General features: G+C 40.8%; 1 protein-coding gene and 2 long non-coding RNA genes across 7 annotated transcripts in view; all 3 read left to right on the forward strand.

The window, feature by feature from the left end:
* Positions 1-5,389, forward strand: part of LOC117758388 — a 29,217-nt gene extending 23,828 nt beyond the window's left edge. For 3 of the 4 annotated variants that reach the window (XM_034580011.1, XM_034580012.1, XM_034580015.1), the window contains 2 exons: positions 4,645-4,678; positions 4,963-5,389. In XM_034580011.1, coding sequence (XP_034435902.1) covers positions 4,645-4,678; positions 4,963-5,001 — 73 coding nt within the window. In that variant the 3' untranslated portion in view covers positions 5,002-5,389. Of the gene's footprint in view, positions 1-4,644; positions 4,701-4,962 lie in introns of those variants that run through there. The other variant, XM_034580013.1, reaches the window with a different exon arrangement.
* A 3,558-nt stretch (positions 5,390-8,947) lies between these two features.
* Positions 8,948-10,089, forward strand: LOC117758392. Of its 2 annotated transcripts, none has more exons than XR_004613277.1 (3): positions 8,948-8,966; positions 9,219-9,304; positions 9,790-10,089. It is a non-coding gene; the product is annotated as an uncharacterized LOC117758392 (long non-coding RNA). The 2 variants fall into 2 exon arrangements; XR_004613276.1 differs by lacking the exon at positions 8,948-8,966 and adding an exon at positions 9,050-9,085 and having other exon boundaries at positions 9,790-10,088.
* Positions 10,090-19,114: 9,025 nt separating this feature from the next.
* On the forward strand, positions 19,115-25,413 carry LOC117758393. Its single transcript, XR_004613278.1, has 4 exons — positions 19,115-19,204; positions 19,661-19,773; positions 25,124-25,179; positions 25,335-25,413. It is a non-coding gene; the product is annotated as an uncharacterized LOC117758393 (long non-coding RNA).
* The last annotated feature ends 919 nt before the right edge of the window (positions 25,414-26,332 follow it).

Genomic DNA, 26,332 nt, shown 5'->3' on the forward strand with positions numbered 1-26,332 from the left:
TCTTCTGATCCAGCTGTTATTCTTATACATTACAATGGTGACGTGTTATTTGTAAGAAAATTGTACTTTCTTGATTCTTCTTGTTCTGGGTTTGTTCCTCATGGTTGATGCACTTATTCTAAGTCGCTTTGGATAAAAGCGTCAGCTAAATGAAATGTAAGGAAATGTAATGTATGATGATATGATATGAATGATTGTATATGAACCAATGTGTTGTAAAAAACGTTTTGCCCAGAGTGCCAGAAGGGGGAGCTGTACGTTAAGTTACTGCTGCAATGTTTAAGTAATAATAATAATCATAAGATGGTATATCTTCATATAGATATCGTACGTTTAGCTTAATGAGCCGGCTGTTATAGACATGTTAGTGTTTTATGCTGTGATGTAGATACTGCAGGTTGATACTTCCAGGTTTGAGTTGAGTGACTTTTTAAATGATGTTGATTTATGTTGTGCAATAATGCATCAAACGTGATACCATGAAATGGTGTGCCTCTCTGCATTCAATAAATTTGGTTATCAAAATAAAATATAAAATATAAATATTTTATTATTAATATTAAATAATAACTTTAATTGATTAAAGTTACCTCGGGGCACCACCCTTCAAAGGAAGGGAAAAGATAGCCAATTTATTGATTAAGTCTCATAAAAGTACTAACTACAAATTTGGAACTCTGATTAACAATTAAATTAATAACTATAACCAAAATTACCATATAGATAGTTAGCTAAGTTGAAGGATATGGAGTTCTTGACAGTGTAGAGGTTGGCAAAATTCACTTATGCAACATATATGAAAAAACATTTGTGAAAGAAAAACATTTATTATGAATATAATAAAGTATAAAAACACAAATTACTAACGGTGTAATTACTAAACAAAGATAGGCATGTGAGTCTACATGTGTGTGTGTCTGTGTGAGTCAGCGTGCTTTCAAGATGGCGGCTGGCCACTTTGAAGATAACACCCTTCCCCCCCTATTGGAATCCTTACGACATGTAGCGGGTGTTGTGCAATAGTAGGTAGACTTGATGTTGGCTAATTATTAATAATCATAAAATATGATTATTAAAATAATAATAAATATTTATTAAAATAATAAAATTATTAATTAAAAACAATAAAGTTATCAATTAAGAATAATGAAATAATTAATGAGAAAAAATAAAATTATCAATTAAGAATAATCAAATTTGTAATTATAATTTATCAAAGACGGGGCACCACCCTGGTATCAGGGACCAACAATCAATCTGTAAAGATCAGTCTCATAAAATCTCAATATTTACTATTAATGATTGTAAAATGAACAGTGAAGGTTTAAGTTCAAACACTGGCTATCATGTTCCAGCTGTAGTCATACATATGCACAAATAATCACAAAATACCAGTACTTTCAATACAATAGAATTTATTAAAGATAATAACATCAATGTTAATTAATGACTATTATCCTAACAAGAATCCACTTTATCAAAGATCACATCACTAGCACTTAACACGATTTATAACACACATGTAATACCTATTTGTGTGTGTGTGTGTGTGTGTGTGTGTGTGTGTGTGTGTGTGTGTGTGTGTGTGTGTGTGTGTGTGTGTGTGTGTGTGTGAGAGAGAGAGAAGGGGGAGTCAAGATGGCGTACAAAGTCACGGGGGATGACGTCGTATTACTGAATTCAAGATGGCGGTCTAACCGCGTTGTTTGACCAACAGGAAATGGAGAACAAAGGGAGGCTTTTGTCTATCTCGTGGTTCAAAGCGCCGAATGGCGTCGAGATGCGATCGCACTCTCTAAGTCCCCGGACAGGTATAACACGTGAATTATGTGGATGCAGGTCGGAACGTGTGAGCAGACGGGTTTAGGAGAAAAGAGAGAGAGAGAAAAGGAAACATGCAAAGAGTGATCAGAGGAGATCTCAAACACTTTACCACTCGGTACCCAAGCGGACGAACTAAGATCCGTCCAGCTGTGTACCGATCTTTTAGTGGGTTAAAATCTCCGCAAAATTGGTCTAACGTTAAACGGTGCCGCGATGTGGCCGGAAACGCAGATTCGTCATGACACGCTGGCACAAAACAAAGGGACTCGGCGGTCCTACAGAAATATACACTCAAATGTTTAAACTAGTCTCTGCCCAGACATAAGCCTCTTACTTGTTGCTGGTCCACGGTTCGTTGATGCGCGAGCGGCGCGTTCCTGGAAGACAAGTGAATTGTGTTCGTGGCCTCTAGAACAGCTGATTCGTGCGGTGGCAGCGGGGATTGAGCTGGGCCGGATAGGAGAGAATTCGTCTCGTTCTCCTGGGCGAATGTGTCCTGCCCTTCGTGGCGAATGGTTCTTGCTCTTTGTGGCGAATTCACGTGCCCTTCTGCAGGTATGAACAGCTGAGGAGCAGCTGTAGTTGTGGATCCGGAAAAAGTCTGGGGAACTCGGCCGGCGAGTGAAAGACTTTGCCGCGGTTGTTTCAAAAATAAAGCTCAGGTAAAAAAGGGAAGTTCACAAAAATATAAGGGAATGAACTTAAGGTAAAAATCAAAATACAAACGTTTGGATTGGTTGCTCCCTTTAAGTGTCTGGATCATCTGGAGGAACTGGGAGAGGTTCTGGTCCTGTCTTCAGCACACGGGAAAAAGCAATGAATTGAGGGGGTTCTCTGTATTTATTACCTGAGAAATGTCCGGCCTCCCTCCAGGAGCTCTTAGCCAATGGAAGGCCGAGTTTGAACTCGGGCGGCGGTTAAAAAAAACATGGAGGCCCCAAAAGCATTCTGGGGGTTTTGGCCTCATGTTAGAGACGAACTCTAGTCAGGCTTCTCAAATGTGTTGTAGGCCTCTCCTTTGTCCTGGGCTCGATCCCAACACGGGGGTCCGAGCTAAGTAGGTGAAGAGTTATGCGTGTGTCTGTGTTTGTGCCAAATTAGAGAAAGTTGCTAGATGCATGCACAGAAGGACTGAAGAGCATAACTAACATTAACTTTCTCAACAACTTGTAACCACAATATCACAACACCACAAATCAAACTTATAAACATCACACAGAATCGAATAAACAGTCTTGCTTAGCCTAGTATAATTATTAAGCCCAGTTGTGTTACCCGTCCGTGGAAAGGGGAAAAAGAGTTGCTGTGCAGTTCGCAGTCCTGTGAAGTCGTCGGCTGGTTTGTGTGGCTCCCGCCTTAGTGATTCTGTTGAGCTGTGCAGCTCAGTTGCTGGTTGAAGTTTTCCAGCAGGACATCGAGTCGCTGCTTGAAGGGTTGGTAGAGCTTGGAGTACGAGGAGGTTTCCTTGGTGAGATGAGCTGGAAGCTGCACCTTTGTGCTCCTCTCGAAGAGTTGGATGGGAAGAGAAGATGTGAGCTGGAGAAGAGGCTCGACAGCCTTCCCTCCTGTGGAAGGATTGTAGGAAGAGGAAGAAAATAGGGGGAACAGGCCTTATATTGGCCCGGTGACCTCACAGGTCATGGGGTCCAGAGTGACCAATGGGAGTTGAAACCTGTGTCCCTGGGGGGGGTTTCACACCTCTGTGTGACGTTGATGCCCCCTGGGAGACTGAGTTCGGGAGGCTCTTGTTTTCTCCAGACAAAGGACATGAGCTCAAGGCTTTTGACTACCATACAGGCCGAAGTGTGGTCTCCCAAAAACCATGCCCCAACATTTACATGCAACAAGATGAACCTTCCCCACCTCAGTCAATATCAGTATTTATAACAATATTTAGTGCTTTTATTAAAAGGGATGTCCTGCAGGTTCCACGTCTCTGAGCCTGTGTGTGTTTTATTGTGACAGGTGTTTGCACCGTTCACCTCGGCCCCCTCACTAACGCTCAGGACTCAGGCCTCTTGCTGTTCCGTGCATCTCTCTGCTCTGCGGCACGACGCTCGACTGGATCTCAACCAGCTCAGTCACAGGGAAACTTACTTTCATACAGTCATTGAAGTTTCAGCCCAATAATCTGAAAGAAAAAGGTCAAAATGAAGCAGAAAATAGGAAGAAATGAGGAAAGCAATTCCCCTGTAATCCTCAGAGAGACAAACTGATACCAGAGTAATAATTATACTGAACACAGTTCTGTGAAACTTACTCTTGATCTGTGGAGTGTTTCTATTATGAAGTTTGTCTCTTGTATTTTGGAATTCCTGGATCCGCCCCTTTGTCCGGCTCCGCCCCGAAACTGACTCAGTTCTTTCTGGACTCATGTTTCATGCTTCCACCAGGTTTTTTTTACTCCTGCTGAAAAACAAAGAAACTGTCAGAGGCACAAACCAACTCTTTGGTGGAAGTAAGACATGTTTGTGGTTGTTTAGGTAATGAGCACTAGATGGAAGCAGTGGACAGAGCAGAATAACCTGAAGGTGTAATATTAACCCCCAATAATAATTAACCCATTTTTATCATACTTCCTTATCAACATTTGTATTTGTTGTGTTCTGTGAAGCACATTGAACTACACTAACCTGATGAAAGGTGCTATACAGAGGATTGATTGACTGACTGACTGATTGATTGATTGATTGATTGATTGATTGATTGATTGATTGATTGATTGATTGTATATCCTACAGATCCGGGTGGTGATGATGCAGTGACCTACAGCACTGTGGAAGCTCCCCCCTCTTCTACTGGACCCTCAGCTGATCCCAGCAGCCATGGAGAGACTCGTCCCGGTGATTCCTCCACGGAGCAGCAGTGAAGACAGGGTGAGAGGACTGAGTCTGTGGGACAATGAAATCAAAAGTCGGTTTATTTCCGTCCTTAAAGTGTCTGTAACAGACATTTAAATTGTCAAAGTGAACAAACTGACTCCTTGTGTCTGTAATTTACCTCGAGATGCTGTTTCCTTCTTCCTTCTCAGGTCCCAGTTAAAGATGGTGGTGAAGGTGATGCAGTGACCTCCAGCACTGGTTCTCAAACTCTTTTCAACAATGTTTCCCCTTTGAAATATGTTTTCAGCCAAGTGCAACACAGCATCAGTATCAATGTATCTCACCAAAGCAATAAGCTGTGTCTTTCCACTGACGTCTGTGCATTCATCCAGCTGCAGTGAAAATGCTTCAGCAAGTTTTTACACAACTTCATCAACAATGTCTGTTCCCATCGTTTCTATTCTGCAGCAACGGTGTCATTTGACAAAGGCCCAGTTTAGAACTGATCTGCTGTGTTTGTGTCCAGCATCGTCTCGTCAGTACAGCAGCGGCTGGAAGTAGCAGGTCCTCAGCTGTGGTGAAAGGCCTTTTGGCTTCAGCATGAGAAGCCTCCAGTGCTTTGGCTGATGTTGTGGAGACTTTTCACATCGTTTCTTGTGAAACTATGAAGTCAGACTGTTTCTTCTTGAGAAACTCTGGTGTCTTACCGACATGACACTGATGTTTTGTGCTGAGATGTCGCTGCAGCTGTGCTGGCTTCATGCAACTGTTTGCTAACTTTTCCTCACAGAAAATGCACAATGCTTTGGACGGATTGCAGCTCGTCGAAGTAAATCCCATTAAAACATATTCTTCATGATACTGGCGACATTGTGTTGGCTCTGTTTTCACTTTCTTGTTCACTTCCTTCTCCTTGTTTTCAGCTGCGTTGCTGCTATGTTTCAACCACGAATCCATGTTTGTTGATTTCGTTGTTCAGAACTGAAACTGGCTTCATCACAGTGAACAAACGTCGTCATGAACGTAACTTGGGAAACGATAACATTGAAAATAGGAATATTTACTATGAAATGTGGTTTTATTGAAATTACATTTACATTTTTATTGAACTAATAATTATCTTACATTTAAAAATACATTTCAAGTACCCCATTGCAGTACTCCAAAGTGTCCCTAGGGGTACTAGCACCCCCATTTGAGAATCACTGACCTACAGCAGTGTGAAGTTTTCTTCTTCTGCTGGAGCCTCCAGTGACGTCCACGCCACCGTCAACAAGCCCAAACCAAACAGAGACCACAGCACCTGAGAGACATTTACCTGCTTTGTGTCTTCACTCATCCCAGAAGACCAAGAATAAAGCCAGAGTACACCGACGGTTTGATCTGCAGTTATGTATCCATACATGAACCAACATTTACTTGAATCTCTGCTGTATCTGTTTTCTTTTAACATTTCATTTCCATGATAATGTTCAGGAGTTCATGTGAAACCCTTTCTGTCCAGAGGGGGGGGGGGGGGGGGGGGGCTGCCTGTAAGGGAACTAGTTGTGTAACGTGAGAAACAGGAACCTCACGATCATGTCACTGTTTCTCCTGAATTCATGTGATAAATGGTATATTTTCTTTTGTAGAGTTTATTATTTACTTTATAACCAAACCCAAGGTCAGATTCTTGTTGAGTTTAATGCTGATTTTGTTGTATCTTTGTTTGTGTGTTAACAACAGATTTCATTATAAGACTGGATACATTTCTTTCTTCATTTCTTTCTCTCTTTCTTAATCAATGAGTAGGAAGTGGGTGCAGCTTCTCGTTTTCTACTGAAGAAACCGTGATGCTCGTCACACTGAATGATGTGTTCATATAGTTTCAGACACAGTGAAGTTAAAGATGTGACCACATGTGACAACGACTCTGAGACATGACGGACGCTTACTTATTCATTTACTTTATTGGTCCTCAGGCAAACTAAGTTCAATCCACAGCTGGAAACCACAGAATCACATTTGATTCACGTTAACATTTTGAAGCCCAAGTCAATAATGTTAATAAATAATGTGACAGAAATTCAAGCTCGACCGCCTGTAAAATATAAAAGTCCAGATGTGAAGTTGCTCCAGAGGTGACGTGTGTCGTCCTTTATTTGGACTGAATCTACTGATATTTGCATCACTCATGTGAATGAGTGACAAGTGTCTAAATCTAAAAGTCGCCTGCTGCACATTAGTTCATCGTAAAATATTCACACAGTCTCTGGTCGACGGGGGAAAGTCGGTGCTGATGGATATTTTCTCTACATGCAACTAGCACATGACGACAGAGGAGACGTGTCACTGAGGGGAAGTGATCAACAGGAAGTAAACGCCACATTGCACTTTTTAGTAAGAACCGAGAAGCAGAAAAGAGAAGGAAGAAGAATGGATGAAATCAAACGGATTAAAATGTCTTTACATCTGCTACTGGTGCTGATTCCGTTTACAGGTAAGAATAAATACACTTACAAAACTTTATCAGTGTGAATAATAAGAATAATACCAGATTGTCTGTTTGCTTTTAAAAGTGAAGAGTTTCACTGATGTGTTGTGGCACAAGTCTGGCACATTCAGGGGACTGATATTTATGAGTACTCTGATATTGTAGTTGTGTATATTGTGTACTGGATCATTCCTCATATTTTAATCTGCTGTGTATTGCTCTCTGTCTAATTGTGGTTATTTGCTCTAGTTTGAGTCACCTGCTCCGTCTACTGTGATAATGAGCTGATGATGTCACTTCTTCAGTCTCGTTCTTCCTTTGCTTTACTTCTACTTTGTCCCCTGATGAAGGCCAGTGTGCTGCAACATGTAGTTGCTTTGTTATGCCTCTGCGCCAACGACCTTCAGGAACACTTTGAGGGGAATTCCTTCAAATGTGGGACAAACATTCAGTTTAACACAACGATGAACTGATTAGACTTTGGTCGTCCAAGGTCAAGATCGCTGTGACTTTACAAAGCACATGTTTTGCCTTTGTGAACGCGATATCCTCCGTTACACCTCCAGGGAATCTGTTGTAAAGTTGGTACAAACGTTCTCTTGGACGCAAAGATTACTGATTTGATTTTGGAGGTCAAAGGTCAAGTTCACTTGTGACCTCACAAAACCCTCTTTCCCTCATGAACATGTTATTGAGAGAATCCTTTCAAGTTTGGCACCCAATGTTCCCATTAACTCACGGTTTAACTGGTGGATTTGGTGGTTAAAGGTCAAGGTTTCAGGTTTTTGGCCTCTCGCACATCTCAAGTCTGAATTTCTTCAAATTCTGACAGTTGTCTCCTCGAATGAAAACTTAACAGATTAGATTTCAGTGATCAAGTGTCAGAGTGACCTCATGAGTCTGGAAACAAATGTACGTAGACTGGAACTGGACTGGTTGGCTGAGGCGTTCAAATGCAGGGAGATAACTGTAGTTGATGTTTTTCAGGTTTATCTTGTCAGTCATGCTCCATTTTGTCTTAATTTACAAAGTTATGTCTAAAAGAATCCTCACATTCAGAAGTGTATGAAATATGAGTCTTTTTCTTAGTTTAGTTTAATTGTTGCTGTCTCTCTCTCATTTCCTCCACAGTGCTCGCTGCCCAATATTCCTCATCATCGTCAGAGCTGGAGCTGAAGTCACTTTGCCTTGTGACAATGTGAGAGATGATCATGTGAACTGTGGAGCTACTACCTGGATCTTCACTGATTCAGAGTGGACTGGAGGAGTAGACCTGTTTGTAAACAGGCAGCTCCAACACATCTGTGATTTCCAAATCTAAAGCAGACAGACTACGTCTTGCTGCAAACTGTTCTCTGGTTATTAGGGAGGTCACAGCTGAAGATGCTGGTCGATACGACTGCAGAGAGTTTGACCTGACAACACAACCATATGAAACATGATTTGTTTTTTATCTCTGTTGTCAACGGTGAGTAAAAGAGTCTCTTCATAAAAACATTATGATAATTCTGATCATTCTGATGGACATAGTTTCACTCATGTTATCTTTTCTCCCCACAATATCTGGATCATCACCAGTGACTGAGCAGAAGAGAACTGATGAGGTGACGTTGAGCTGCTCTGTGTTGACACATAGAAGATGTTACCTCACAGTGAAGTGGCTGTATATGAATATAGATGTGAGTGAAGACAACACTGAACTGAAGACATCACAGTCTTCCTGCCTCGGCCAATGTGAGCTTCATTAAATCCCATTCTGTTTATAAGATGAAGAACTATAGCTCATTAACATGTAAAGTGAGGGATGGTGACAAAGAGGAAAAGTTTGTTCATTCCTCCGTCATCAGGTGAGAAAACACAGAACACGATGAACTGCTCCTGATCCAATAAATTCATTTGTTAATACATTTATTTTTCTTAAGAAGGAAAGACAAACCAGCTCCAGGAAACAATGAGATGACAACAGGTACTGAATATTCACTGCACCTCTCATTCATCTCTGTGCTGCTGCGTGTTGATGGATTTAATGTTAACAACATGTGTAAATACAGGAAGTTGGACTGAACAGAAAACTAAAGCTCTTGTCATTCTGTTGACAGATTGGTGGTGGTACATTCGTCTGGTTGTGGGTTTTGCCACAATCGTAATAATGGTTGTGATTCTCATCAGATGGAGAAGAAACAAGGTGAGAACATTCACAGATGAAACTAAAATGTCACTTATAGAGTTTATACCTCCGCCAAGTTTTTATTTATCTTGTAATAACGCCATGAAATAATGATGTCATCATAAGTTCTAAAGTTTTAATGTGAAAGTTAAAGTTATGGATGTTTCTTTGTGTTTTGATACATGTTGTTATGCTGTGATGGTTTTGTTAGCACTGCATTAGGTCATTTTACTTTTTAATAATTATTTGCATTGTGTTGTCTCTCTGTCACTATGGTAACCGTGCTACATCCTGACCTGCGGTGTAATACATCCTATTCTGTCTTGGTTTAAAATCCATTTTTATCATACTTCCTTATCAACATTTGTATTTGTTGTGTTCTGTGAAGCACATTGAACTACACTAACCTGATGAAAGTTGCTATACAGATGATTGATTGATTGATTGATTGACTGATTGATTGATTGATTGATTGATTGATTGATTGATTGTATATCCTACAGATCCAGGGTGGTGATGTTGCAGTGGCCTTCAGCACTGTGGAAGCTCCCTCCTCTTCTACTGGACCCTCAGCTGATCCCAGCAGCCTCTATGCCAACGTCACAATCATACAATAGTAGAGTTACATTTGACATCGATATATTTATATTAGGAATCATTTGTTACAACTTTCTGCTGTGAAAACAAAGTCACTCGTAATAATGTGATTCTCATTAGATAGAAAAGAAACAAAGGTGGGAACATTCCCAGAGGAAACTGTGATTTAGTTTAAACCACTGCCAAGGCCGACAGTCTGTAAAGTTTGATATAAAAAGTCACTTTTATCGTGTGGACTGGATTTAACCAGTTTTCAGCCATTTTATGATTCTTGAAGTTTGTCGTCCAAAAGCTGGAATATTTATACTGTATCTTCATGTTCTTCTGATCCAGCTGTTATTCTTATACATTACAATGGTGACGTGTTATTTGTAAGAAAATTGTACTTTCTTGATTCTTCTTGTTCTGGGTTTGTTCCTCATGGTTGATGCACTTATTGTAAGTCGCTTTGGATAAAAGCGTCAGCTAAATGAAATGTAAGGAAATGTAATGTATGATGATATGATATGAATGATTGTATATGAACCAATGTGTGTAAAAAGCGTTTTACCCAGAGTACCAGAAGGGGGAGCTGTACGTTAAGTTACTGCTGCAATGTTTAAGTAATAATAATAATCATAAGATGGTATATCTTCATATAGATATCGTACGTTAGCTTAATGAGCCGGCTGTTAAGACATGTTAGGTTTTATGCTGTGATGTAGATACTGCAGGTTATACTTCCAGGTTTGAGTGAGTGACTTTTTAAATGATGTGATTTATGTTGTGCAATAATGCATCAAATGTGATACCATGAAATGGTGTGCCTTTCGGCATTCAATAAATTTGGTTATCAAATAAAATATAAAATATAAATATTTATTATTAATATTAAATAATAACTTTAATTGATTAAAGTTACCTCGGGGCACCACCCTTCAAAGGAAGGGAAAAGATAGCCAATTTATGATTAAGTCTCATTAAAGTACTAACTACAAATTGGAACTCTGATTAACAATTAAATTAATAACTATAACCAAAATTACCATATAGATAGTTAGCTAAGTTGAAGGATATGGAGTTCTTGACAGTGTAGAGGTTGGCAAAATTCATCATGCAACATTAATAAAAAAACATTTGTGAAAGAAAAACATTTATATGATATAATAAAGTATAAAAACACAAATTACTAACGGTGTAATTACTAAACAAAGATAGGCATGTGAGTCTACATGTGTGTGTCTGTGTGAGTCAGCGTGCTTTCAAAATGGCGGCTGGCCACTTTGAAGATAACACCCTTCCCCCCCTATTGGAATCCTTACGACATGTAGCGGTTGTTGTGCAATAGTAGGTAGACTTGATGTTGGCTAATTATAATAATCATAAAATATGATTATTAAAATAATAATAAATATTTATTAAAATAATAAAATTATTAATTAAAAAACAATAAAGTTATCAATTAAGAATAATGAAATAATTAATGAGAAACAATAAAATCAATTAGAATAATACAATTTGTAATTATAATTTATCAAAGACGGGGCACCACCCTGGTATCAGGGACCAACAATCAATCTGTAAAGATCAGTCTCATAAAATCTCAATATTTACTATTAATGATTGTAAAATGAACAGTGAAGGTTAAAGTTCAAGCACTGGCTATCATGTTCCAGCTGTAGACATACATATGCAATAATCACAAAATACCAGTACTTTAAATACAATAGAATTTATTAAAGATAATAACATCAATGTTAATTAATGACTATTATCCTAACAAGAATCCACTATATCAAAGATCACAACACTAGCACTTAACACGATTTATAACACACATGTAATACCTATGTGTAGGTCGATGGTGTGTGTGTGTGGTGTGTGTGTGTGTGTTGTGTGTGTCTGTGGGTGTGTGTGTGTGAGAGAGAGAGAAGGGGGAGTCAAGATGGCGTACGAAGTCACGGGGGATGACGTCGTATTACTGAATTCAAGATGGCGGTCTAACCGCGTTGTTTGACCAACAGGAAATGGAGAACAAAGGGATGCTTTTGTCTATCTCGTGGTTCAAAGTGCCGAATGGCGTCGAGATGCGATCGCACTCTCTAAGTCCCCGGACGGGTATAACACGTGAATTATGTGGATGCAGGTCGGAACGTGTGAGCAGGCGGGTTTAGGAGAAAAGAGAGAGAGAGAAAGGAAACATGCAAAGAGTGATCAGAGGAGATCTCAAACACTTACCACTCGGTACCAAGCGGACGAACTAAGATCCGTCCAGCTGTGTACCGATCTTTTAGTGGGTTAAAATCTCCGCAAAATTGGTCTAACGTTAAACGGTGCGCGATGTGGCCGTAAACGCAGATTCGTCATGACACGCTGGCAAAAAACAAAGGGAATCGGCGGTCCTACAGAAATATACACTCAAATAATAACACAATAATGTTTAAACTAGTCTCTGCCCAGACATAAGCCTCTTACTTGTTGCTGGTCCACGGTTCGTTGATGCGCGAGCGGCACGTTCCGGGAAGACAAGTGAATTGTGTTCGTGGCCTCTAGAACAGCTGATTCGCGCGGTGGCAGCGTGGATTGAGCTGGGCCGGATAGGAGAGAATTCGTCTCGTTCTCCTGGGCGAATGTGTCCTGCCCTTCGTGGCGAATGTTCTTGCTCTTTGTGGCGAATTCACGTGCCCTTCTGCAGGTATGAACAGCTGAGGAGCAGCTGTAGTTGTGGATCCGGAAAAAGTCTGGGGAACTCGGCCGGCGAGTGAAAGACTTTGCCGCGGTTGTTTAAAAAATAAAGCTCAGGTAAAAAAGGGAAGTTCACAAAAATAAAAGGGAATGAACTTAAGGTAAAAATCAAAACACAAACGTTTGGATTGGTTGCTCCCTTTAAGTGTCTGGATCATCTGGAGGAACTGGGAGAGGTTCTGGTCCTATCTTCAGCGCACGGGAAAAAGCAATGAATTGAGGGGGTTCTCTGTATTTATTACCTGAGAAATGTCCGGCCTTCCTCCAGGGGCTCTCAGCCAATGGAAGGCCCGAGTTTGAACTCGGGCGGCGGTTAAAAAAACATGGAGGCCCCAAAAGCATTCTGGGGGTTTTGGCCTCATGTTAGAGACGAACTCTAGTCAGGCTTCTCAAATGTGTTGTAGGCCTCTCCTTTGTCCTGGGCTCGATCCCAACACGGGGGTCCGAGCTAAGTAGGTGAAGAGTTATGCGTGTGTCTGTGTGTGTGCCAAATTAGAGAAAGTTGCTAGATGCATGCACAGAAGGACTGAAGAGCATAACTAACATTAACTTTCTCAACAACTTGTAACCACAATATCACAACACCACAAATCAAACTTATAAACATCACACAGAATCGAATAAACAGTCTTGCTTAGCCTAGTATAATTATTAAGCCCAGTTGTGTTACCCGTCCGTGGAAAGGGGAAAAAGAGTTGCTGTGCAGTTCGCAGTCCTGTGAAGTCGTCTTGCTGGTTTGTGTGGCTCCCGCCTTAGTGATTCTGTTGAGCTGTGCAGCTCAGTTGCTGGCTGAAGTTTTCCAGCAGGACATCGAGTCGCTGCTTGAAGGGTTGGTAGAGCTTGGAGTACGAGGAGGTTTCCTTGGTGAGATGAGCTGGAAGCTGCACCTTTGTGCTCCTCTCGAAGAGTTGGATGGGAAGAGAAGATGTGAGCTGGAGAAGAGGCTCGATAGCCTTCCCTCCTGTGGAAGGATCGTAGGAAGAGGAAGAAAATAGGGGGAACAGGCCTTATATTGGCCCGGTGACCTCACAGGTCATGGGGTCCAGAGTGACCAATGGGAGTTGAAACCTGTGTCCCTGGGGGGGTTTCACACCTCTGTGTGACGTTGATGCCCCCTGGGAGACTGAGTTCGGGAGGCTCTGGTTTTCTCCAGACAAAGGACATGTGCTCAAGGCTTTTGACTACCATACAGGCCGAAGTGTGGTCTCCCAAAAACCATGCCCCAACATTTACATGCAACAAGATGAACCTTCCCCACCTCAGTCAATATCAGTATTTATAACAAATTTAGTGCTTTTATTAAAAGGGATGTCCTGCAGGTTCCACGTCTCTGAGCCTGTGTGTGTTTATTGTGACAGGTGTTTGCACCGTTCACCTCGGCCCCCTCACTAACGCTCAGGACTCAGGCCTCTTGCTGTTCCGTGCATCTCTCTGCTCTGCGGCACGACGCTCGACTGGATCTCAACCAGCTCAGTCACAGGGAAACTTACTTTCATACAGTCATTGAAGTTTCAGCCCAATAATCTGAAAGAAAAAGGTCAAAATGAAGCAGAAAATAGGAAGAAATGAGGAAAGCAATTCCCCTGTAATCCTCAGAGAGACAAACTGATACCAGAGTAATAATTATACTGAACACAGTTCTGTGAAACTTACTCTTGATCTGTGGAGTGTTTCTATTATGAAGTTTGTCTCTTGTATTTTGGAATTCCTGGATCCGCCCCTTTGTCCGGCTCCGCCCCGAAACTGACTCAGTTCTTTCTGGACTCATGTTTCATGCTTCCACCAGGTTTTTTTTACTCCTGCTGAAAAACAAAGAAACTGTCAGAGGCACAAACCAACTCTTTGGTGGAAGTAAGACATGTTTGTGGTTGTTTAGTTAATGAGCACTAGATGGGAGCAGTGGACAGAGCAGAATAACTTGAAGGTGTAATATTAACACCCAATAATAATTAATAATTAATACATTTTTATCATACTTCCTTATCAACATTTGTATTTGTTGTGTTCTGTGAAGCACATTGAACGACACTAACCTGATGAAAGGTGCTATACAGAGGATTGATTGACTGACTGACTGATTGATTGATTGGTTGATTGATTGATTGATTGATTGATTGAATGATTGATGGATTGATGGATTGATGGATTGATGGATTAATTGATTGATTGACTGACTGACTGACTGATTGATTGATTGATTGATTGTATATCCTACAGATCCGGGGTGGTGATGATGCAGTGACCTACAGCACTGTGGAAGCTCCCTCCTCTTCTACTGGACCCTCAGCTGATCCCAGCAGCCATGGAGAGACTCGTCCCGGTGATTCCTCCACGGAGCAGCAGTGAAGACAGGGTGAGAGGACTGAGTCTGTGGGACAATGAAATCAAAAGTCGGTTTATTTCCGTCCTTAAAGTGTCTGTAACAGACTTTTAAATTGTCAAAGTGAACAAACTGACTCCTTGTGTCTGTAATTTACCTCGAGATGCTGTTTCCTTCTTCCTTCTCAGGTCCCAGTTAAAGATGGTGGTGAAGGTGATGCCTACAGCACTGGTTCTCAAACTCTTTTCAACAATGTTCCCCCTTTGAAATATGTTTTCAGCCAAGTGCAACACAGCATCAGTATCAATGTATCTCACCAAAGCAATCAGCTGTGTCTTTCCACTGACGTCTGTCCATTCATCCAGCTGCAGTGAAAATGCTTCAGCAAGTTTTTACACAACTTCATCAACAATGTCTGTTCCCATCGTTTCTATTCTGCAGCAACGGTGTCATTTGACAAAGGCCCAGTTAGAACTGATCTGCTGGTTTGTGTCCAGCATCGTCTCGTCAGTACAGCAGCGGCTGGAAGTAGCAGGTCCTCAGCTGTGGTGAAAGGCCTTTTGGCTTCAGCATGAGAAGCCTCCAGTGCTTTGGCTGATGTTGTGGAGACTTTCCACATCGTTTCTTGTGAAACTATGAAGTCAGACTGTTTCTTCTTGAGAAACTCTGGTGTCTTACCGACATGACACTGATGTTTTGTGCTGAGATGTCGCTGCAGCTGCGCTGGCTTCATGCAACTGTTTGCTAACTTTTCCTCACAGAAAATGCACAATGCTTTGGGCGGATTGCAGCTCGTCGAAGTAAATCCCATTAAAACATATTCTTCATGATACTGGCGACATTGTGTTGGCTCTGTTTTCACTTTCTTGTTCACTTCCTTCTCCTTGTTTTCAGCTGCGTTGCTGCTACGTTTCAACCACGAATCCATGTTTGTTGATTTCGTTGTTCAGAACTGAAACTGGCTTCATCACAGTGAACAAACGTCGTCATGAACGTAACTTGGGAAACGATAACATTGAAAATAGGAATATTTACTATGAAATGTGGTTTATGAACTTACATTTACATTTTTATAGAACTAATAATTATCTAACATTAAAAAAAAAAATTTCAAGTACCCCATGCAGTACTCCAAAGTATTATTTACTTTATAACCAGAGCCAAGGTCAGATTCTTGTTGAGTTTAATGCTGATTTTGTTGTATCTTTGTTTGTGTGTTAACAACAGATTTCATTATAAAGACTGGATACATTTCTTTCTTCATTTCTTTCTCTCTTTCTTAATCAATGAGTAGGAAGTGGGTGCAGCTTCTCGTTTCTACTGAAGAAACCGTGATGCTCGTCACACTGAAGGATGTGTTCATATAGTTTCAGACACAGTGAAGTTAAAGATGTGACCATATGTGACAACGACTCTGAGACATGACGGACGGTTACTTATTCATTTACTTTATTGGTCCACAGACAAACTAAGTTCAATCCACAGCTGGAAACCACAGAATCACATTTGATTCACGTTAACATTTTGAAGCCCAAGTCAATAATGTTATTAAATCTTATTACAGAAAAATCCTCCATGCACATGTGACCTGAACAAATGGTTAAATAGCTCTTGGCTCCATGTGTTTGAATATGAACCTGAATAAGTTACATTAATTCAGTAACTTCAAGATAGGTTTGCAAATTTGTTATTGTTTTTTTAACACAGGGAAAAAAACAATATACATGTGACAGAAATTCAAGCTCGACCACCTGTAAAATATAAAAGTCCAGATGTGAAGTTGCTCCAGAGGTGACGTGTGTCGTCCTTTATTTGGACTGAATCTACTGATATTTGCATCACTCATGTGAATGAGTGACAAGTGTCTAAATCTAAAAGTCGCCTGCTGCACATTTAGTTCATCGTAAAAATATTCACACAGTCTCTGGTCGACGGGGGAAAGTCGGTGCTGATGGATATTTTCTCTACATGCAGCTAGCACATGACGACAGAGGAGACGTGTCACTGAGGGGAAGTGATCAACAGGAAGTCAACGCCACATTGCACTTTTTACTAAGAACCGAGAAGCAGAAAAGAGAAGGAAGAAGAATGGATGAAATCAAACGGATTAAATGTCTTTACATCTGCTACTGGTGCTGATTCCGTTTACAGGTAAGAATAAATACACTTACAAAACTTTATCAGTGTGAATAATAAGAATAATACCAGATTGTCTGTTTGCTTTTAAAAGTGAAGAGTTTCACTGATGTGTTGTGGCACAAGTCTGGCACATTCAGGGGACTGATATTTATGAGTACTCTGATATTGTAGTTGTGTATATTTGTGTACTGGATCATTCCTCATATTTTAATCTGCTGTGTATTGCTCTCTGTCTAATTGTGGTTATTTGCTCTAGTTTGAGTCACCTGCTCCGTCTACTGTGATAATGAGCTGATGATGTCACTTCTTCAGTCTCGTTCTTCCTTTGCTTTACTTCTACTTTGTCCCCTGATGAAGGCCAGTGTGCTGCAACATGTAGTTGCTTTGTTATGCCTCTGAGCCAACGACCTTCAGGAACACTTTGAGGGGAATTCCTTCAAATGTGGGACAAACATTCAGTTTAACACAAGGATGAACTGATTAGACTTTGGTCGTCCAAGGTCAAGATCGCTGTGACTTTACAAAGCACATGTTTTGCCTTGTGAACGCGATATCTCCGTTACACCTCCAGGGAATCTGTGTAAGTTGGTACAAACGTTCTCTTGGACACAAGATTAACTGAGTTGATTTTGGAGGTCAAAGGTCAAGTTCACTGTGACCTCACAAAACCCTTTTTCCCTCATGAACATGTTGTCGAGAGAATCCTTTCAAGTTTGACACCAATGTTTCCATTAACTCACGGTTCAACTGGTTGGATTTGGTGGTTAAAGGTCAAGGTTTCAGGTTTTTGGCCTCTCGCACATCTCAAGTCTGAATTTCTTCAAATTCTGACCAGTTGTCTCCTCGAATGAAAACTTAACAAATGTACGTAGACTGGAACTGGACTGGTTGGCTGAGGCATTCAAATGCAGGGAGATAACTGTAGTTGATATTTTTCAGGTTTATCTTGTCAGTCATGCTCCATTTTGTCTTAATTCACAAAGTTATGTCTAAAAGAATCCTCACATTCAGAAGTGTATGAAAATATGAGTCTTTTTCTTGGTTTAGATTAATTGTTGCTGTCTCTCTCTCATTTCCTCCACAGTGCTCGCTGCCCAATATTCCTACATCATCATCAGAGCTGGAGCTGAAGTCACTTTGCCTTGTGACAATGTGAGAGATGATCATGTGAACTGTGGAGCTACTACCTGGTTCTTCACTGATTCAGAGAGGACTGGAACAGTAAACCTGTTTGTAAACAGGCAGCTCGACACATCTGTGATTTCCAAATCTAAAGCAGACAGACTACGTCTTGCTGCAAACTGTTCTCTGGTTATTAGGGAGGTCACAGCTGAAGATGCTGGTCTATACACCTGCAGACAGTTTGACCTGACAACACAAACATATGAAGATCATGTGGTTTATATCTCTGTTGTCAACGGTGAGTAAAAGAGTCTCTTCATAAAAACATGATGATAATTCTGATCATTCTGATGGACATAGTTTCACTCATGTTATCTTTCTCTCACAATATCTGGATCATCACCAGTGACTGAGCAGAAGAGAACTGATGAGGTGACGTTGAGCTGCTCTGTGTCGCCACACAGAAGGTGTTACCTCACAGTGAAGTGGCTGTATATGAATAAAGATGTGGACAAAGACAACACTGAACTGAAGACATCACAGTCTTCCTGCTCGGCCAATGTGAGCTTCTCAAAATCCCATTCTGTTCACAAGATGAAGAACTATAGCTCATTAACATGTAAAGTGAGGGATGGTGACAAAGAGGAAAAGTTTGCCTTCATTCCTCCGTCATCAGGTGAGAAAACACAGAACACGATGAACTGCTCCTGATCCAATAAATTCCATTTGTTAATACATTTCTTTTTCTTAAGAAGGAAAGAACAAACCAGCTCCAGAAAACTATGAGATGACAACAGGTACTGAATATTCACTGCACCTCTCATTCATCTCTGTGCTGCTGCGTGTTGATGGATTTAATGTTAACAACATGTGTAAATACAGGAAGTTGGACTGAACAGAAAACTAAAGCTCTTGTCATTCTGTTGACAGCTTGGTGGTGGTACATTCGTCTGGTTGTGGGTTTTGCCACAATTGTAATAATGGTTGTGATTCTCATCAGATGGAGAAGAAACAAGGTGAGAACATTCACAGATGAAACTAAAATGTCACTTATAGAGTTTATACCTCCGCCAAGTTTTTATATATCTTGTAATAACACCATGAAATAATGATGTCATCATAAGTTCTAAAGTTTTAATGTGAAAGTTAAAGTTATGGATGTTTCTTTGTGCTTTGATACATGTTGTTATGCTGTGATGGTTTTGTTAGCACTGCATTAGGTCATTTTACTTTTTAATAATTATTTGCATTGTGTTGTCTCTCTGTCACTATGGTAACCGTGCTACATCCTGACCTGCGGTGTAATACATCCTATTCTGTCTTTGTTTAAATCCATTTTTATCATACTTCCTTATCAACATTTGTATTTGTTGTGTTCTATGAAGCACATTGAACTACACTAACCTGATGAAAGGTGCTATACAGATGATTGATTGATTGATTGATTGATTGATTGATTGTATATCCTACAGATCCAGGGTGGTGATGATGCAGTGGCCTTCAGCACTGTGGAAGCTCCCTCCTCTTCTACTGGACCCTCAGCTGATCCCAGCAGCCTCTATGCCAACGTCACAATCATACAATAGTAGAGTTACATTTGACATCGATATATTTATATTATTATTATTATTGATTATTGAAGTTTGTCGTCCAAAAGCTGGAATATTTTATACTGTATCTTAATGTTCTGCTGATCCAGCTGTTATTCTTATACATTACAATGGTGACGTGTTATTTGTAAGAAAATTGTACTTTCTTGATTCTTCTTGTTCTGGGTTTGTTCCTCATGGTTGATGCACTTATTGTAAGTCGCTTTGGATAAAAGCGTCAGCTCAATGAAATGTAAGGAAATGTAATGTATGATGATATGATATGAATGATTGTATATGAACCAATGTGTTGTAAAAAGCGTTTTGCCCAGAGTACCAGAAGGAGGAGCTGTACGTTAGGTTACTGCTGCAATGTTTAAGTAATAATAATAATCATAAAATGGTATATCTTCATATAGATATCGTACGTTTAGCTTATTGAACCGGCTGTTATAGACATGTTAGTGTTTTATGCTGTGATGTAGATACTGCAGGTTGATACTTCCAGGTTTGAGTTGAGTGACTTTTTAAATGATGTTGATTTATGTTGTGCAATAATGCATCAAACGTGATACCATGAAATGGTGTGCCTTTCGGCATTCAATAAATTTGGTTATCAAAATAAAATATAAAATATTAATATTTTATTATTAATATTAAATAATAACTTTAATTGATTAAAGTTACCTCGGGGCACCACCCTTCAAAGGAAGGGAAAAGATAGCCAATTTATTGATTAAGTCTCATTAAAGTACTAACTACAAATTTGGAACTCTGATTAACAATTAAATTAATAACTATAACCAAAATTACCATATAGATAGTTAGCTAAGTTGAAGGATATGGAGTTCTTGACAGTGTAGAGGTTGGCAAAATTCACTTATGCAACATTAATGAAAAAACATTTGTGAAAGAAAAACATTTATTATGAATATAATAAAGTATAAAAACACAAATTACTAACGGTGTAATTACTAAACAAAGATAGGCATGTGAGTCTACATGTGTGTGTGTCTGTGTGAGTCAGCGTGCTTTCAAAATGGCGGCTGGCCACTTTGAAGATAACACCCTTCCCCCCCTATTGGAATCCTTACGACATGTAGCGGGTGTTGTGCAATGGAAGGTAGACTTGATGTTGGCTAATTATTAATAATCATAAAATATGATTATTAAAATAATAATAAATATTTATTAAAATAATAAAATTATTAATTAAAAACAATAAAGTTATCAATTAAGAATAATGAAATAATTAATGAGAAACAATAAAATTATCAATTAAGAATAATACAATTTGTAATTATAATTTATCAAAGACGGGGCACCACCCTGGTATCAGGGACCAACAATCAATCTGTAAAGATCAGTCTCATAAAATCTCAATATTTACTATTAATGATTGTAAAATGAACAGTGAAGGTTTAAGTTCAAACACTGGCTATCATGTTCCAGCTGTAGTCATACATATGCACAAATAATCACAAAATACCAGTACTTTAAATACAATAGAATTTATTAAAGATAATAACATCAATGTTAATTAATGACTATTATCCTAACAAGAATCCACTATATCAAAGATCACAACACTAGCACTTAACACGATTTATAACACACATGTAATACCTATGTGTGTGTGTGTGTGTGTGTGTGTGTGTGTGTGTGTGTGTGTGTGTGTGTGTGAGAGAGAGAAAAGGGGGAGTCAAGATGGCGTACAAAGTCACGGGGGATGACGTTGTATTACTGAATTTAAGATGGCGGTCTAACCGCGTGGTGTCGTGTTACTGAATTCAAGATGGAGGTCTAACCACGTGATTTGACGTAGGATCGAATTCAAGATGGCGGTCTAACCGCGTTGTTTGACCAACAGGAAATGGAGAACAAAGGGATGCTTTTGTCTATCTCGTGGTTCAAAGTGCCGAATGGCGTCGAGATGCGATCGCACTCTCTAAGTCCCCGGACAGGTATAACACGTGAATTATGTGGATGCAGGTCGGAACGTGTGTGCAGGCGGGTTTAGGAGAAAAGAGAGAGAGAGAAAAGGAAACATGCAAAGAGTGATCAGAGGAGATCTCAAACACTTTACCACTCGGTACCCAAGCGGACGAACTAAGACCCGTCCAGCCGTGTACCGATCTTTTAGTGGGTTAAAATCTCCGCAAAATTGGTCTAACGTTAAACGGTGCCGCGATGTGGCCGGAAACGCAGATTCGTCATGACACGCTGGCACAAAACAAAGGGACTCGGCGGTCCTACAGAAATATACACTCAAATAATAACGCTAATGTTTAAACTAGTCTCTGCCCAGACATAAGCCTCTTACTTGTTGCTAGTCCACGGTTCGTTGATGCGCGAGCGGCGCGTTCCGGGAAGACAAGTGAATTGTGTTCGTGGCCTCTAGAACAGCTGATTCGTGCGGTGGCAGCGGGGATTGAGCTGGGCCGGATAGGAGAGAATTCGTCTCGTTCTCCTGGGCGAATGTGTCCTGCCCTTCGTGGCGAATGGTTCTTGCTCTTTGTGGCGAATTCACGTGCCCTTCTGCAGGTATGAACAGCTGAGGAGCAGCTGTAGTTGTGGATCCGGAAAAAGTCTGGGGAACTCGGCCGGCGAGTGAAAGACTTTGCCGCGGTTGTTTAAAAAATAAAGCTCAGGTAAAAAAGGGAAGTTCACAAAAATAAAAGGGAATGAACTTAAGGTAAAAATCAAAATACAAACGTTTGGATTGGTTGCTCCCTTTAAGTGTCTGGATCATCTGGAGGAACTGGGAGAGGTTCTGGTCCTGTCTTCAGCGCACGGGAAAAAGCAATGAATTGAGGGGGTTCTCTGTATTTATTACCTGAGAAATGTCCGGCCTTCCTCCAGGGGCTCTTAGCCAATGGAAGGCCCGAGTTTGAACTCGGGCGGCGGTTAAAAAAACATGGAGGCCCCAAAAGCATTCTGGGGGTTTTGGCCTCATGTTAGAGACGAACTCTAGTCAGGCTTCTCAAATGTGTTGTAGGCCTCTCCTTTGTCCTGGGCTCGATCCCAACACGGGGGTCCGAGCTAAGTAGGTGAAGAGTTATGCGTGTGTCTGTGTGTGTGCCAAATTAGAGAAAGTTGCTAGATGCATGCACAGAAGGACTGAAGAGCATAACTAACATTAACTTTCTCAACAACTTGTAACCACAATATCACAACACCACAAATCAAACTTATAAACATCACACAGAATCGAATAAACAGTCTTGCTTAGCCTAGTATAATTATTAAGCCCAGTTGTGTTACCCGTCCGTGGAAAGGGGAAAAAGAGTTGCTGTGCAGTTCGCAGTCCTGTGAAGTCGTCGGCTGGTTTGTGTGGCTCCCGCCTTAGTGATTCTGTTGAGCTGTGCAGCTCAGTTGCTGGTTGAAGTTTTCCAGCAGGACATCGAGTCGCTGCTTGAAGGGTTGGTAGAGCTTGGAGTACGAGGAGGTTTCCTTGGTGAGATGAGCTGGAAGCTGCACCTTGGTGCTCCTCTCGAAGAGTTGGATGGGAAGAGAAGATGTGAGCTGGAGAAGAGGCTCGACAGCCTTCCCTCCTGTGGAAGGATTGTAGGAAGAGGAAGAAAATAGGGGGGAACAGGCCTTATATTGGCCCGGTGACCTCACAGGTCATGGGGTCCAGAGTGACCAATGGGAGTTGAAACCTGTGTCCCTGGGGGGGGTTTCACACCTCTGTGTGACGTTGATGCCCCCTGGGAGACTGAGTTCGGGAGGCTCTGGTTTTCTCCAGACAAAGGACATGTGCTCAAGGCTTTTGACTACCATATAGGCCGAAGTGTGGTCTCCCAAAAACCATGTCCCAACATTTACATGCAACAAGATGAACCTTCCCCACGTCAGTCAATATCAGTATTTATAACAATATTTAGTGCTTTTATTAAAAGGTTCCACATCTCTGAGCCTGTGTGTTGTAATGGCTGTTTTTATTCTTGTGTAATGATTAATGGATGAAACAGACATGTATGTTGAAAGAGGAATGAACAGATGTGGTTCTCGTGGGTCTAACTAACTTTATGAGTGTTGTTTAAAGGTAGTAGATGTTTATGGCCTTCCTCCTTTTGTTTGACACTTAGCAAACGATCACTGCAGGGGTCACTCAAGGGGGTTTGATCAGAGGGGTGCAGGGATTCCTTACGTGTATACAGGAAGGGGGTCTTTTGTGTTGTAAACGAAGATAAGGGACCTCTGAGACAGATGGTACATGAAAGGGGTCACTCCAGGGGGCTGAGACAGAGATGGAGACACGATGTCTATACACCTTGATCATAGATCAAAGAAGTTTATTGATAACCTTTTGCTTCTCTAGGGGAGGGGCTTGTAGTGTATAAAGATGTTCATTCTCCTCTAAGTCTTTGCTCATTGTATGATGTCCTTCCGGTGATTTGTACTCTGAGTCCACCTGCAGGTGTAAATTAAACTTACCAGAGAGACAACTGTATGATTTGTGCTTGACTTTACAGAAATTCCCATGACAGTGTGTTTTATTGTGACAGGTGTTTGCACCGTTCACCTCGGCCCCCTCACTAACGCTCAGGACTCAGGCCTCTTGCTGTTCCGTGCATCTCTCTGCTCTGCGGCACGACGCTCGACTGGATCTCAACCAGCTCAGTCACAGGGAAACTTACTTTCATACAGTCATTGAAGTTTCAGCCCAATAATCTGAAAGAAAAAGGTCAAAATGAAGCAGAAAATAGGAAGAAATGAGGAAAGCAATTCCCCTGTAATCCTCAGAGAGACAAACTGATACCAGAGTAATAATTATACTGAACACAGTTCTGTGAAACTTACTCTTGATCTGTGGAGTGTTTCTATTATGAAGTTTGTCTCTTGTATTTTGGAATTCCTGGATCTGCCCCTTTGTCCGGCTCCGCCCCGAAACTGACTCAGTTCTTTCTGGACTCATGTTTCATGCTTCCACCAGGTTTTTTTTACTCCTGCTGAAAAACAAAGAAACTGTCAGAGGCACAAACCAACTCTTTGGTGGAAGTCAGACATGTTTGTGGTTGTTCAGTTAATGAGCACTAGATGGGAGCAGTGGACAGAGCAGAATAACTTGAAGGTGTAATATTGACCCTCAATAATAATGAATAATTTATACATTTTTATCATACTTCCTTATCATCATTTGTATTTGTTGTGTTCTGTGAAGCACATTGAACGACACTAACCTGATGAAAGGTGCTATACAGATGATTGATTGATTGATTGATTGATTGATTGATTGATTGATTGATTGAATATCCTACAGATCCAGGGTGGTGATGATGCAGTGACCAACAGCACTGTGGAAGCTCCCCCCTCTTCTACTGGACCCTCAGCTGATCCCAGCAGCCATGGAGAGACTCGTCCCGGTGATTCCTCCACGGAGCAGCAGTGAAGACAGGGTGAGAGGACTGAGTCTGTGGGACAATGAAATCAAAAGCCGGTTTATTTCGGTCCTTAAAGTGTCTGTAACAGACATTTAAATTCTCAAAGTAAACAAAGTGACTCCTTGTGTCTGTAATTTACCTCGAGATGCTGTTTCCTTCTTCCTTCTCAGGTCCCAGTTAAAGATGGTGGTGAAGGTGATGCAGTGACCTCCAGCACTGGTTCTCAAACTCTTTTCAACAATGTTCCCCCTTTGAAATATGTTTTCAGCCAAGTGCAACACAGCATCAGTATCAATGTATCTCACCAAAGCAATAAGCTGTGTCTTTCCACTGACGTCTGTCCATTCATCCAGCTGCAGTGAAAATGCTTCAGCAAGTTTTTACACAACTTCATCAACAATGTCTGTTCCCATCGTTTCTATTCTGCAGCAACGGTGTTATTTGACAAAGGCCCAGTTTAGAACTGATCTGCTGTGTTTGTGTCCAGCATCGTCTCGTCAGTACAGCAGCGGCTGGAAGTAGCAGGTCCTCAGCTGTGGTGAAAGACCTTTTGGCTTCAGCATGAGAAGCCTCCAGTGCTTTGGCTGATGTTGTGGAGACTTTTCACATCGATTCTTGTGAAACTATGAAGTCAGACTGTTTCTTCTTGAGAAACTCTGGTGTCTTACCGACATGACACTGATGTTTTGTGCTGAGATGTCGCTGCAGCTGCGCTGGCTTCATGCAACTGTTTGCTAACTTTTCCTCACAGAAAATGCACAATGCTTTGGGCGGATTGCAGCTCGTCGAAGTAAATCCCATTAAAACATATTCTTCATGATACTGGCGACATTGTGTTGGCTCTGTTTTCACTTTCTTGTTCACTTCCTTCTCCTTGTTTTCAGCTGCGTTGCTGCTACGTTTCAACCACGAATCCATGTTTGTTGATTTCGTTGTTCAGAACTGAAACTGGCTTCATCACAGTGAACAAACGTCGTCATGAACGTAACTTGGGAAACGATAACATTGAAAATAGGAATATTTACTATGAAATGTGGTTTATTGAACTTACATTTATATTTATATTGAACTAATAATTATGTTACATTTAAAAAATAAATTTCAAGTACCCCATGGAGTACTCCAAAGTATTATTTACTTTATAACCAGACCCAAGGTCAGATTCTTG

The sequence above is a fragment of the Hippoglossus hippoglossus genome, chromosome 24 (genome assembly GCF_009819705.1).
Source record: "Hippoglossus hippoglossus isolate fHipHip1 chromosome 24, fHipHip1.pri, whole genome shotgun sequence".
NCBI classification, from domain to species: domain Eukaryota; kingdom Metazoa; phylum Chordata; class Actinopteri; order Pleuronectiformes; family Pleuronectidae; genus Hippoglossus; species Hippoglossus hippoglossus.